General features: G+C 38.2%; 1 protein-coding gene across 1 annotated transcript in view; it reads left to right on the top strand.

Annotated features, from left to right (window-relative positions):
- Nucleotides 1-8,723: 8,723 nt before the first annotated feature.
- Nucleotides 8,724-15,312, top strand: part of LOC124606126 (dynein axonemal assembly factor 4-like) — a 120,697-nt gene continuing 114,108 nt past the window's right edge. The window contains exon 1 of the mRNA XM_047138091.1: nucleotides 8,724-8,898. Coding sequence (XP_046994047.1) covers nucleotides 8,776-8,898 — 123 coding nt within the window. The 5' untranslated portion in view covers nucleotides 8,724-8,775. The remainder of the gene's footprint in view (nucleotides 8,899-15,312) is intronic.

Below are 15,312 nucleotides of genomic sequence, written 5' to 3'. Positions count from 1 at the left end.
ATTTTGGCCCCACTGGTGTTACTCTAAGTTGAGAGTGTCAGTTCTCTTTAATAATAAGGATATAACCGTAAGAAAGGTACACAGTAAATTTGTACCATGTCAAAAGGCAAAACCTACAACTGTCAGGCTCCCATGTTCCCAATTCTACCAAAAGGACTCTGAGATGTCATGGGAACAGACTTTCTTGACCCAATGTCCATCTCATGTAGAAGAGTATCCATACATACTTGTGACCATTGAACTTATCTCCAAATCTGTCATTTTTGCACCATTGAAAAACGCCACCAGTAGAGCTACCAACAATTGCTTTCTCTGCATGATTAGAAAAGTAAGTACGATTCTGTCAGGCAGTGGGCCACAGTTTATATCAAAGTATTGAAAGGACTTGGTGAAGCAAAAGAAGATAAAAACAGGCTATATATCATGATACCACCAGGCTTTGAACCCTGCAACCAGGATAGTGAGGGAGATTGCTAAAATGTATCGTTTGTGCTGTCGCAATTAAGATCGGTCATGGGACATGTGTCTGGCATATTGTCGAGATGTGATCAATGACTTACCGCAAGAGGCTACTGGAATGGCACCAAGATTAGTCCTGAGAAACCAACCACCTGAAGATCTAATAAGAAGATAGAGGATTAGCCATCTGTTAGACATAAATATCACCAAGAAAATGTGAAGTTAGTGCTGGAGAGCGTAAGCACAAAAGCTGAAAGAAGAAGGAAAACCAGAGAGGGCCGATAAGACTGATGAAGGTTACTGTAGGCGACAAAGTTTTACTGCAATCACAGAAACGACCCAAGAAGAGCTGATATCTAAGCAGTAAGTTCTTTTATGTATTTCGTGGCCCTTACCATGTGCAGAAAATTTGTCATTACAATGTCATAGAATTATAAACTCTAAGAAGCTGCAAATCAATTGGCAAAAAACGCCACATTTCTCATGTCAAAACATTCAATGAATGAGAAGTTGTGTACGACTGGGCAGGAACATGACATCCAGTCTCAGGTCTCTTGTAAGAAGATGTATCAATAACACGGAGAAATCCCTGTAAAAGTAAAGAAGTCGTAAGGTCGTAAAAGAGAGTATTCTATGTAACAAGTCCAGTTGGCATCAGGAGAAGTCAAGAAGATAGGTAAGGTACTAAAAAATGAAGTATCAAGCAGATCATTGTCTGTAACTGCCCACTGATGTGAGATGTTTGTATTGGTTGAAGTTTACTTCTTTATATATGTTCGCCAAATGTATAGGAGCAATGAGCAAGAAGCCATGGAGCTTGATAATTCGAATTTATGTGAGCGACATTAGGTAGTAACGAGACAACAAGAGTTTAGGGATACCAGGTATGAAGGAATTCTGCGCTGTGTGGTATAGCAGATATGAAGTAATGATGTACCATGAGGATATAGTTGATGAGTAAAACAATACGCCGATTTACAAAAGTATTTGCTATTTGATGAGAGTATGATGTGAAAATTTTTCTTTTCCATGATTGATGATGCCTGTGACAGTACAAACGATACATTTTAGCAATTTCCCTCACTATCCTTCCTGCAATGTTCAAAGCCAGATGGTATCCCAGTATGTGTACTGTTTTTATCTTGTTTTGCTTCACAGAGTCTTTTCAGTACTTTAATATAAATTGTAGCTATTGAAATGACAGGTAGCAGAGGGTTTGGAGAAATGCCAAGACAAAATAACAGAGATAAGAGATGATAAAAGAATGTATTTGACATGGCCCAGGAAGGAGTGACATAGTCATGGACCTACAGCCAAAGATAGGCGGATCAGGAACATTGTGGATGTCAAATGTGGTAATAAACAGTAAAAGCAAAAGAGAAGATAAGGTAAGACTGAACCACAAAAGCAAATAACGTGTAAAATATGGAAACTTTGAGTTGTAGCTTTCAGGTATGAGTTGAAACCGTATTATGCTTGTCCTTGTGTTTCAGTTTACAGTGCATACGGCGAGAGAAGAGCTCTGACAGCTGACGCGGCCTTGGCGCACGTGATTCGCGAATCCACAACGGCCAATCAGATCGTGTGCTTTTGTTTACGTTACCATAGCAACAGGAAAATTAAAGAGACCTTTGGAGAGAAGAGAACCACCTGTATGAATATCAAGACCTCAGATGGAAACCCAGTTCTAAGCAAAGAAGGGCAGAAAGGTGGAAGGAGTATATAGAGGGTTTATACAAGGGTGATGTACTTGAGGACAATATTATGGAAATGGAAGAGGATGTAGATGAAGACGAAATGGGAGATAAGATACTGTGTGAAGAGTTTGACAGAGCACTGAAAGACCTAAGTCGAAACAAGGCCCCGGGAGTAGGCAACATTCCATTAGAACTACTGACAGCCTTGGGAGAGCCAGTCATGACAAAACTCTACCATCTGGTGAGCAAGATGTATGAGACAGGCGAAATACCCTCAGACTTCAAGAAGAATATAATAATTCCAATCCCAAAGAAAGCAGATGTTGACAGATGTGAAATTTACCGAACTATCAGTTTAATAAGTCACAACTGCAAAATACTAACACGAATTATTTGCAGAAGAATGGAAAAACTGGTAGAAGCCGACCTCGGGGAAGATCAGTTTGGATTCCATAGAAATGTTGGAACACGTGAGGCAATACTAACCTTACGACTTATCTTAGAAGAAGGATTAAGAAAAGGCAAACCTACGTTTCTAGCATCTGTAGACTTAGAGAAAGCTTTCGACAATGTTAACTGGAATACTCTCTTTCAAATTCTGAAGGTGGCAGGGGTAAAATACAGGGAGCGAAAGGCTATTTACAATTTGTACAGAAACCAGATGGCAGTTATAAGAGTCGAGGGGCATGAAAGGGAAGCAGTGGTAGGGAAGGGAGTAAGACAGGGTTGTAGCCTCTCCCCGATGTTATTCAATCTGTATATTGAGCAAGCAGTAAAGGAAACAAAAGAAAATTTGCAGTAGGTATTAAAATTCAGGGAGAATAAATAAAAACTTTGAGGTTCGCCGATGACATTGTAATTCTGTCAGAGACAGCAAAGGACTTGGAAGAGCAGTTGAACTGAATGGACAGTGTCTTGAAAGGAGGATATAAGATGAACATCAACAAAAGCAAAACGAGGATAATGGAATGTAGTCAAATTAAATCGGGTGATGCTGAGGGAATTAGATTAGGAAATGAGACACTTAAAGTAGTAAAGGAGTTTTGCTATTAAGGGAGTAAAATAACTGATGATGGTCGAAGTAGAGAGGATATAAAATGTAGACTGGCAATGGGAAGGAAAGCGTTTCTGAAGAAGAGAAATTTGTTAACATCGAGTATAGATTTAAGTGTCAGGAAGTCGTTTCTGAAAGTATTTTTATGGAGTGTAGCCATGTATGGAAGTGAAACATGGACGATAAATAGTTTGGACAAGAAGAAGATAGAAGCTTTCGAAATGTGGTGCTACAGAAGAATGCTGAAGTTTAAATGGGTAGATCACATAACTAATGAAGAGGTATTGATAAAATTGGGGAGAAGAGGAGTTTGTGGCACAACTTGACAAAAAGAAGGGACCGGTTGGTAGGACATGTTTTGAGGCATCAAGGGATCACAAATTTAGCATTGGAGGGCAGCGTGGAGGGTAAAAATTGTAGAGGGAGACCGAGAGATGAATACACTAAGCAGATTCAGAAGGATGTAGGTTGCAGTAGGTACTGGAAGATGAAAAAGCTTGCACAGGATAGAGTAGCATGGAGAGCTGCATCAAACCAGTCTCAGGACTGAAGACCACAACAACAACAACCATAGCAACGCCTCAGTGTTGCCGTTGAGCTGAGCGACCGCTACTCGCTCGCTGCACGTCTGTGTCGAATACTGTCAGAACTCTTCTCGCGATGTATGTAGTACAGTTATCGCCACGATTTAGGGAACCTACATTGAAAGATATAAAATGTATTTATTAGATGGAGGGTGATGGAAGGGGAAGCTGTGACTTGTTGATGCAGTAGGAATATCTATGGGCTAGGACATATTGATATGTGCTTAAACAGGGTGTTTCAAAAAGAATATATGTATTTCGAAGAAATTTATTTATTAAACTGTAAGAAATAGAACCATGAATCTTGGGACAAATAGTTTCAAATCTCTCAAATTTAGGTTACAGAACAATATCACGTCAATACTCGAATTTCTCCCATGTTCGGGTGAGCATGTCCATTGTCACTGCTGTTATGGCAGTATGGGTCCTGTTCTTCAGCTTTTCTAGATTCTGTGGTAATGTTGGTGTATAAATGCCGTCCTTAATGAAACCCCAAAGGAAGAAGTCACAGGGCGTCAAATCCGGTCTATGCGGAGACCATCTGAGAAGTGCTAACTTATCGGCTGTTTGTTAACCAATCCAACAGCTCGGTAGAGTTTCATTCAGATATTCAGGTAATCAGTGACTTCAGAGACTGGTGCGCCATCATGTTGAAAAATGAAGTAGCCTTAGTTTGGTACCTCATCTGAAACGTCTTTGTACATTAATCACAAAATCACACTTCGCGAACTCGAGAACACAAAATGATTTCTGTTGCGGAGTAGCTGCTTTGCAACATTTTACAGTAACCAAGCAAACAGAAGACAACCGGCATTGAAGATAAACTAGATAACGGATTTGTTCCTCCATTAACCGAGCCGTGGAGCAGCGATCTATAGTTCTGACGACACAGTACATTGTAATACGTATATTCCTTTTGAAACAGCCTGTGTATCATCAGTGGCTCTGATACTTTCAAAGAAACACAAGCAAGGAAATTTGGGAAGCAACTAGTTTCAGACAGAAAGAAACTATGGATTGGGAGTTATGCATAATAATTTTCTCTATAATCAGATCGATGAAATTGCAAATAAAATGTATCTTCATTTCACTCTCCAGTAGAGATGATGGTTTATTGGTGTGTGGTGCACACTGAGGAGAAAAATGGAAAAGTTACTGCACATCATATGTCTTTTGTCCAGGTCCCGGGTTCGATTTCCAGCCAGGTTGGGGATTTTTCTCTGCTTGGGGACTGGGTGTTAGTGTTGTCCTCGTCATTTCATCATCATAATTCGTGACAGTGGCTAGATTGAACTGTGTAAAAGAATTAGACTGTGTAAAAATTGGGACTTTGTACAGGTGCTGATGACAGTGCAGTTGAGTGCCCGACAAACCAATCATCATCATCACCTTTTGTATGAGACTGTTTAAAAATGTTCTGGTGAAAAATTCTCATTGTATGCCTTTATATGGTTGTGTGCCTCCTTTTTCTTTTCTGGGAAAGGGCCGAAACATTCGGTCGTACAACAATAGGCGATATAGAGCAGCCATCTTCAAAGTTAGGAGCGCGCCCTCTGGAAGGGTGGTGGTGGGGGGTGGGGGCAAGAGTAATAGTGGGAGTACTTTCATTGAAATGCTTATATTCCATATTATGAAGGGAAAAAACTTCCGGTGAAAAAATATTGCTTGTGTCACAGTCTAATTTCCATGAATCATGTAAGGTAGCTCCACTACCGTTAATCTGCTGTCTTATTTCACGAGAACTGACGAGTAGATGAGGTCATCTGGAATACTAAGAAAAGTAGTGAGTAATACTCAATCACCCAACCCCCGCCACCGATCACCCGTAGAATTAGCTGATTACCAAACAACATATTTAACAACCACTTTTGTCCGATCCACGAATGATGGTGGTTCACGCAGGTCGAGACAAGGACAGGGCAGCATTGTTGGCGGTTGCAAATGATAGTTGCGGTACACGCATACAAGTACTTTGGGCCTGATGAAAGCGTGTATCATGCAAATTATGCCTCGCTTTTGCTCGTGTAGAATTTGTCGGCAACAACCACCATCAGCCATGACAACTCTCAACAAATCGAATACAAATTCACTAAGTAACTCACTACGATCGCTAATAATGCTCGCATTCCACACATATCATTCACGGCAGAGCGGTCAGAACACTAGAAAAGGCTCATTGGCTATCGGAGAACGCATGACTTAGGTGTGCAGAACAAGTCTAAACTCTGCCGCCATTGTTCGCGACTCAAACTATTGTGACACTAAGCTGTTTGACAACATGACCACAACTTCCTTGCAACACTGGCTACAATAATAGATCTTTAATCGCAGCCGTTGTCACACTGTCCATTCGATTTCAGCCAGATTTCTGGAGTAGTTCAAAGACAGTTAGCTAGAGTTGAGTTCTGATGCGTCTTCAGTAAATATAGCTAATCGTATCTAAAGTAAAGCCGCAAAGTTCCGCTGTTCCCAGGGAATAAGTGACTGATTCGCAGTGGTAACAGGAGATTCTATGGAAGTGATTCTCCGAGTGTCTCTTCTCCTCCGAAATTATGCAGTTCTAATAAAGAAAAAAAAGACTCGAATTTGAAAGTACATTCTTCTTTCGCACCTTCCTCTGTTCCTACCAGCAATAGCAGCTCTAAACGCAAAACCAAAATGCATAAATATCGAGTTGATTACCTGACATTAGGCTTCACCAGATTTCTCTAGAATACTGAGGCGACAATAACGTGTTCTTTGTTTGGGGATTTTAGCTAACGATAGCTTGAATCCCATAAAACTCAATAAACGCCTGCAGACAAAACATCCAGACCATGTAAGTAAACCTATCAAGTTTTTTAATCGACGTGTGCAATCACATAATATTGGTGAAAAATTAATTCTTCCCGCAGCTATCAAAATGTGCGAATTTATCCATGGTGGCAAGAGTCTGAAGTCGACACCGTGGCTCGTCTTATTGATGCAATATCCACTGACATGAAAAATCGATTGCTACAACGCCTTCATGATAACCCAAAATTCACATTGCAGGAGCTTCATGACAGTACTGGTACCGTAAAATTTTCCCAGTCTCTTGTTTTTGTACGCTACTTTTATGGAAATGAAATGCAACAGGACATTCCATTTTGTAAAGTTGTTGAAGAGAGGATTACAGGCGAAGATATTTTCTTTCTTACTAATTCCTCGTTTTTGTTTTTTTTTATTTTTGTCTTTTTACAACATTTTGTCATGGACAAATTGTGTTTGTATATGTACCAATGCGGCGGCAGCACGTACTGGAACTAAAAAGGAGTTCAGGACAAGCATATGTGCTGTTTCTCCTAAAAAATTCAGACATTGTCTGACACAAATGGAGGCATTGGCTTCTAAAGTAGTACAGCCGGAAATCAATAACGCGCTGAACGATGAAGTCAGTGTTGTAAATTTTGTGAACGCATGAGCTAAACACAGTAGGTTATTTTCCATTCTTTGCGAGGAGATGGGCTCCACTTACGATTTGCTTCTATCGCTTATGAAGGTAAGTTGGTTGTCTCATGGTAAAGTTCTCCGTCGCGATTTGGAGCTGAAGTATGAACTTCGTCTTTTCCTTCTGAATAGAAGTCCTGTACTCGCGGTTCTGTTTCTGAACGAAAGATGGCTTTAATATTGAGCTACTTGGTCGACGTTTTTTAGAAATTGAACGATCATAACGTATTACTTCAAGGCCGTAATGATATCGTCTTTTTAATGGAAAAAGTGCTTGGGTTCAAGAAAAAACTTGAAGGTTAATCAATCAATCAATCTATTATTCATCTGTTAACAATGTGCATTGTATGGATTTGAGATGTTTTCTTGTCTGCATGATTTCGTGGAGGAAAATTAGTTGTACGTAGGCAAAATTAGTAGAGTTGGTGTAGTACATCACGAAAACCTTCGTCAACAGTTCGAGAATAAATTTCCACAACCTTTATCTGAGTATGATTGGATTCATAGTCCGTTCGATATGATCACAGGAGACCGGTTGTCAACAGTAGAACAGGTGGCGCTGATAGAACTCTCAAGTGATAGAACAATTCGAAATGAACTTAACTCGAAATCTCTCAAAAATTTCGCAGCCCAGACTCGGAACGAATCACGCAATTTAGCAAGGAGAGCAGTGCACGTGTTACTACCTTCCACATCCAATTACTTGTATGAGAAACATTCCCACAGTGGCATTAATCAAGACAAAAGGCTTGATCTGCTTTCTTCGTAAATTCAAGAACACACATCACGCTAAATGTGCAAGTGTCAGAAAATTTCCTAATTTTCTGCGTTTTTTTGTCTCGATTATTTCCTTAATGGATAATCAGCTTGAATATAACAGTTTTTAAAATGCATTTAAATGACTTTCTGTTCTACCATCATTTTTAAGTCGTGAAAAACATTCTGAATTATTCTAAATCAGTATCGGTGAATACAGTTAAACTTCAACTAACCAACTAATTTATTAAAAAAATGTAGTGAAATAACATATTTGCTCCTGTACAACAAGTGCACATGTGTTGTAGCCATGATTATTTATCGAATAGGTGTAATTTTTTACTTTGACCACCAACCACACAGGTGTATGATAATTTTTTTTTTTACTGTGATGTGCTCGAAGGACATTTTCTAATCATTATTATTATTGTTGTTGTAACTCACAGTTGTAATAATCAGACGGGAGTATGTAGTATCGTGAGCCGGTTTTTGCCAAGATGAGAAGTGCTGAGGATGGTAAGAGAAATAAGAGGGGGAGAGGACAAAATAATTCCTCTTTTAGAAGGGGTTCGCGACGGTATAGTGTACTGTATGGCATTGTTTCGTTAAGAACTTGAATAACGTTGTTGCTGGTTACGGCATGGGAACGTTGTTTCTGTCTCCATGGCAGCGCATCCAACGTGGCGAACAGTTTACAAGCAATTAAATAACCCTGCGCTATCTCTTTTATTATAGTGTCTAGTGCTTGCAGTGTACCATGCCTATTCTCGTAACAGATTACGACTGGCGACAAACAGAAGCTGTTGTCATTATCAAAGTTCGTCTTAGAAACGTAAACTCCAAAAACGTAGACATTTTTACACTGGACAAATATATAAAGGTAAATTTAGTGACTAACACATCTACAATAACCAAGGTGAAATAAAGTAGTTAACTCGTACTTTATGTGTTAATGTTGCCTTCGGGAACGCATCAGTTTCGCTATTCATTCCAGAAAATGGTGATATTTAAGACCCATTGGTCTGTTGTCTTTAGATCAACCAGTTTTTTTTTTTTTTTTTTTTATCAGCATCTGGAATTAAAAGACCCAAATCATTTGTGGCAATTTTTGCTAACCTTAGCACTTTCTCCCATTGTGTAACAGTTTCTCACACGTATTTGCTATCCCTGTTGTAAGGTTTTTCACATATTAAGCGAACAAAACTGATACCAACACTGCAAATCTTCTTTCCACATGAACTGTTAACCAACAGATTGGAAATACATAGGCCTACCCGTAAGATAAATAATTAAAGGACCTTCTTTTTCTTCAACTAATATCACAGGTAATTACGTACAGAAAGCTGGCTAAAGCCAGAGATTGACATTACTGAGATTTTTGGGCTGTAAGTGTATATTGAAAGGATAACCAGATAGCAAATGAAAGTGGTGTATTTTTCTCAACAGACAAGAAACTTTAGCTGGCAAAGATAGAAACTGAAGCTACATGTGAGATTATATGGGTAGAACTGAATATCAAAGGTGGGTATAAACTAATAATTGGCCCTTTCTGTTGATCACTTGACTCATCCTCAGATGTAACAGAAAACATTAGAAGAAACCTGGCTTCTAAACTCCATCTGAACAAGCCTTGAAAGGCCCAACAGTACCAACCAGCCACCGTGTCATCCTCAGCAACAGGCAACAGTGGATGCGGATATGGAGGGGCATATGGTCAGCACACCGCTCTCCCGGCCGTATCTCAGTTTACGAGACCGGAGCTGCTATTTCTCAATCAAGTAGATCCTCAGTTTTCCTCGCAAGGGCTGAGTGCCAACAACAGACCAGATGGTCACCCATCCAGGTGCTAGCTCAGCCCAAGAGCGCTTAACTTCGGTGATCTGACAGGAGCCTGTGTTACCACTACAGCAAGGCCATTGGCAGAAGAAACCTCGGTTATAGTGTCATATTTGGCCCTCCGGACTCTACAAATCTTAGAAGTTGTGACAGTTTGATTTGTACCATAGCCCTAGGTCTAGATCAGGTTGACAGGTGATAATTTGGTTGAAAGTAGGCCAAGCCAAAGAATTTGACTACCAGATAAAGGTTGTGGTAACACTTTGACCTGTAGCAAAGCACTATGTTTCTGTTCGTGCCATACTTAAAGGCCTTTTGCCGTATTTAGTGCACATCATCGTCAAACTAAAAACTGCGCGGTAAATTCGGAAAACATACATTACGTAATGGACAAGTTTCTAACAAGTATTTTGATGTGTATTATGAACATTGTCCAGAAACTATGAATAATGCAATTGAGGTAAACTTGATAACATAATGAGGAGTCTTGAACAGAATGACATTCTCATGCCAGTAAGCATGGATCCCAGAAACATCACACAAGTGAAATCCAGCTTGTGCTTTATGCAACATCCTGAAGATCACATGATGAGACAGTCAGATGAATACTGTATTTCTTTACTTCAAAAAGTATTTGACTTGTACGACACCAACATTTATTGGCAATGACTCAATCAGTTGGGGTATCAATCAGACTTTAAATCACTTGATTGAGCATTTGTAGGTAGTGACAATGCAGTATACTATCTTGATTGAGGGGCCATCAACAGAAGTCTAAATAACTTCATGCATTCCCCAGGGAAGAGAATTGGGATTTTTTTCTGTTCATGTTGTATATTAACAACATAAGTCATAATTGAAATCAGTGAACCCATACAAGCACCAGTTGTTGGTAAAGCACGTGACAGATTTAGGTTCATTTAAAGGGAGCTGTGAAAATACAGCCAGTCTACAAAGGAGACTGCATGCAGAGCTCTTGTGCACCCTTTCTTAAAAGTATGGCTCAAGTGTATGGGACCTATACCAAGTAGGACCGACAGTGAATATTTAACATATTCAGAGAAGAGCAGAATGAATGGTCGCTGGTTTTTATGATTCACTGGAGAGTGTCACAGAAATGCTGGAAACCTGAATTGACAGACATTTGAAGAGGGATATAAATTATGCTACTAAAGCCTATGTATGAAGTTTCAAGAACCAGTATTAAGCACTGAATCTAGAAATATATATCAGCTCCCAAAAGAACTCCAAAGACAAATTAGATTAAGAACAGTGTGTACAGCGGCATTTAAGCAGCCATTCCATCATAGTGTTTTGCAGATCATGTGCGTATATAGAATTCAAAGTGGTGTCATTTAGTCAGTAATGTAAATCCAATGGTTTGTGACAATATTTATTTACCAATGCTTCATAGTGTTACTGGTTCCCTTGGTAATATTTATGAGGCAATACTATTTGATATTTTGAAGCAAATTTTAATGAATGCTTATATAATGTCAATAAATGTATCTGAAATTCTAAAGTTAACATGTCTGATGAAAAGCTGATGTTCTGCTTGATAAGAAGGTATTCACTTTCAAATGTGAGTGAAACAAGCTCACAGACTATCATTACCATGATGTGTACTAGTGTTCTTCTTACATGAAAAATGAACCTGAATCATTATTACATGTTAATTATTCAGTCTATTTCTTTACTTCCAGATAGTTTTTGTCTGTTCCATGATCGCTGTCATTTACATTCAAATTTTCACATTCAGAAATCATGTTTTTGACAATGTATTAGAATCGCTGAGGACTTTTACACTTTAATTAATTCATCTTTAAATTAAAAATCTCCCACCCATTGAGAACATTTGGCCCCTTGGACTGGCATGCCACCAATCACCAGTAATTACAACTGACGAAAATGCGAAACAAAGTTGCAGATACCAACCTGACTGCAGGAGGCAGTGAAGATGTTAATGTAAATCACGAACAATAATATTCATAATGTATTATGTTATCTCAACCTGTGGGACCTTGTTGTAGTAGTCTTACAGAAACAAAGACTTAAAATGAATTCTCCTAAGAATGAAAAAGAATGAAGAAATTGAATTATCTTATAATTGCTTATGGGAGCAACGTGGTAAGAGCACACCTGAACATAATGAGGTTCTGAAATAACCTACTTATGTGTATCTGTATTCTGAACCTCATTGTGATGAGAGGAAAAGTGAAGTTGAATTTCTGTTACAAATGAGGGGATATATGTAAGCTAGTCCCATAAAAAAAAAACAGCTAGCCTATACTTCCCTTTGCAAAGGCCACTTAACTTTCACTGTAAGTTATGTATCTCCAAATGCTCTAGAAATCTTCCAAATTTATGCGAAGACATTTGTGCCCATATGGCTGTTAAAAATTGTAAACTCTTTCTGTCTCACTTTTTTGGTCAAATAGTGAAAGCATTCTGACTCTCATATATATATCTGTATACCTCTGTGATATCTTTGACTTTTGAAGCATCATTAGATCATTGCAGTATTACATTTTTTGTCCTAACTTCTCCAACATAAATGTATTTTAGAATTCTGCAGCAATTAAATTGTAGGATGTGGGATACTAATTTTGCTGATTGATTCTGTTACTTTTTTTGTAGGAGTTTCTTTTGTAGGAGTTTTCTTCTAATATGTGAGACATTTTTCTTATCTATGCATTGGGTAACAAATAATAATGCTGATCCAGTGCTTATTTACTGAACAATTATAGTTCTGCTGAAACTGTTCATTTGATTACATACCCTTTCCTTCCACCCAAGTTCTATACCAAGTGCCACACAGCATATTTTATTAGTGGTAAGAATTCTTTGTGATAGGGTACACTAGCTATGAAAAGTTTGTGAAAATGAGCATATCCCTACAAAAATAATGTACCCACTCTTTAAGTGCTTACAGCTGTCACAGTCTTGATGATAGTGAGGTCTCAGACCAGTATGTCATGTTGTTTGGAGTGCAGCAATATGTTTCTATTCATGCTAGCTAACGCACTCATTGTCACAATCAAAGGAAAGCTATTCCAGAAATCCCAAATGCTGGAGTTGAAAACTATTGATCTTCAAGCAACCAAACATTGGTTACCAATATCAGTGCATTTTATGAATAACAGAAGCAACTGACCTCTTGCACAGTCCTACCATTGAGGCCAGTTGGCTTGACCTGAAGATGAATATTGAAACAAATATATATTGATAGCAGAGGATTGAAAAATTGACATTTACCCATATGAGACATCACTCTAATCAGTCAGTAAGGTGGAGTATTGCGGAGTACCAATCTGGGATAGGGAAATGATGACAAGAACATAAGTCTGCAGTGGTAATGATCAGTATTGTTTGCTAGAACAGTGTCTATAGAGAGTGCCGCCATTCATATTAAATTTGAATTTTTGCTTTCTTGCATGTGCATTCTACAAAATTTATTTCAAGATCTGAAACACTTAAATATGGACTTGAATAATTCTGAAATGTTCCTTATGTATTATTGATGGTCATTACTATTCATCTCTCAGGGTGATGGTTTCGGAAGGACACCACCCAATACTAACAAGAAATCATTCAACAATTGAAGGAGAAATTAAAAAGTTTTCTATTGATTAATGTGACTGCTACTTTTTCATGTAATTCATAAGGCTAATGAAACTGAAAAATTTTAGCTATGATCTTTATGATGCATGTATAGAAGAAGGACCAGTAGTTTCTGACCTGTGGGTGGTACAGAGTATACAGTGATGGTTTCAGAAAATTATCATCCAGAGGTCACGAAGTGCCCAATTTCCACATCTGTAAAACATCTACACAAAAGCCCATGGTCCAGTATCGTTCACATTTCCCCTTAGGTTTTAATCTTATAAGGATTCTTAATGCATCCATTTGCTGTCCTCATGAGTCATATCTCCACTGCTGCAGGTACTTCCTTTTTGTGCACACAGATGAAATGAAATTGAACTCATTGCATTAGCCTCATATGACCTTGCATGTTACTATAGCAGAATCTCAGTGAATGGTGGAGGTTCATGTATCTATGTAAAAAAAGGTATGTCATTTAAAGTTAGATGTGAGCTTTTAGATCTAGGTGAGGACAAACATTTTGAACTTTCCGCTGTTGAAATAATAGGACCTGGCATTGCAAAAAAAAATTAGTCATATTTTGTGTGTACCGCTCTCCCAGTGGAGACATTGATATTTTCTTCTCAAAACTGAATCAAAGCTTCGACAAGGTTTCTGGACCAAAAGCAAATGTAATTATCTGTGGTGACTTAAACATTAATATGATGAAGCCTGATAAGGCTAGCAACATATATGTGAATATTCTAAGCTGTTATGGAATATCCTCCCTTGTTAATTGTCCAACTAGAATAACAAAAGAATCTTCCTCATCTATAGATCATGTAGCTACAGATATTGATGGTAAAAAAATGTCATATTGTTGTCCAAAACCTGGGCCTATCCGACCACCTCTGCCAGAGCTTAAAAACTAACATTCATGTAGAAACTCCTCCTAAACTGTGTAAAAACAAAAGAATGTTTTCCAAATCAGCCCTGTATGAGTTTAAATCCCAGCTAGAATATGAAGATTGGAGGGAAGTCTATGCAGAAACCAATGCAAATCAGAAATTTATCAAGTTCACATCAATTTTTAAACTCAGATTTGAAGAGATGTTTCCCAAAATTCTTTATCAAATTAAAACTACAAAGAGAAATCAATGGGTGACTACAGGTATCAAAAAATCCTCAGAAACTCTTAGATATCTCAACTCCATTAAAAATAATCAATCTAACCTAGAAGTTCTGCAATTCTACAAAAAGTACAGGAAAATATACAGAAAGGTGTTGCTAGCCGCAAAAAAACTTTCAAACAACAAAATATTACTTGAAGCTGAAAACAAGAGCAAAGCAGCCTGGAACATCATCAACAGGAAACATCTAACTCTGCTAAAAAGGACCTCAATTCACATATTAAAAACAAAGCTGTACCAGTAGGTAACCCTAAAAAATTAGCCGATTTTGTAAACTCATATTTCAGTAGTATTGCAAAACAATTACAGCAGAAATTTACAGATACGTATGATTTATCTACTCAGAACCAGCCAACAAACTCAATGGTGCTCTTGCCAACTACAGAGAGGGAAGTGGCACTAGTAGTACACCAACTAAAAAATAAAACTTCAGTAGGACTTGATGAAATCCCAGTCTGCGTAATTAAAGAATGTATAGACTCCGTAAAGGACCCATTAACCGACATAATTAATGAACCTTCCGAATCTGGATACTTTCCGGAGTACCTAAAACAAGCAAAAGTTATACCTATCCTTAAAAATGGAGATGTGGAAAATGTAAAGAACTACAGGCTGATTTCTATACTGTCTATCATTTCTAAAATAATAGAAATACTAGTCAAAGAGAGACTGCTAAATTACCTGAA

The sequence above is a fragment of the Schistocerca americana genome, chromosome 3, assembly GCF_021461395.2.
Source record: "Schistocerca americana isolate TAMUIC-IGC-003095 chromosome 3, iqSchAmer2.1, whole genome shotgun sequence".
Taxonomy (NCBI): Eukaryota; Metazoa; Arthropoda; class Insecta; order Orthoptera; family Acrididae; genus Schistocerca; species Schistocerca americana.
Note: the sequence above shows the minus strand (reverse complement) of the source record. Positions and strands in the feature narration are given on the sequence as shown.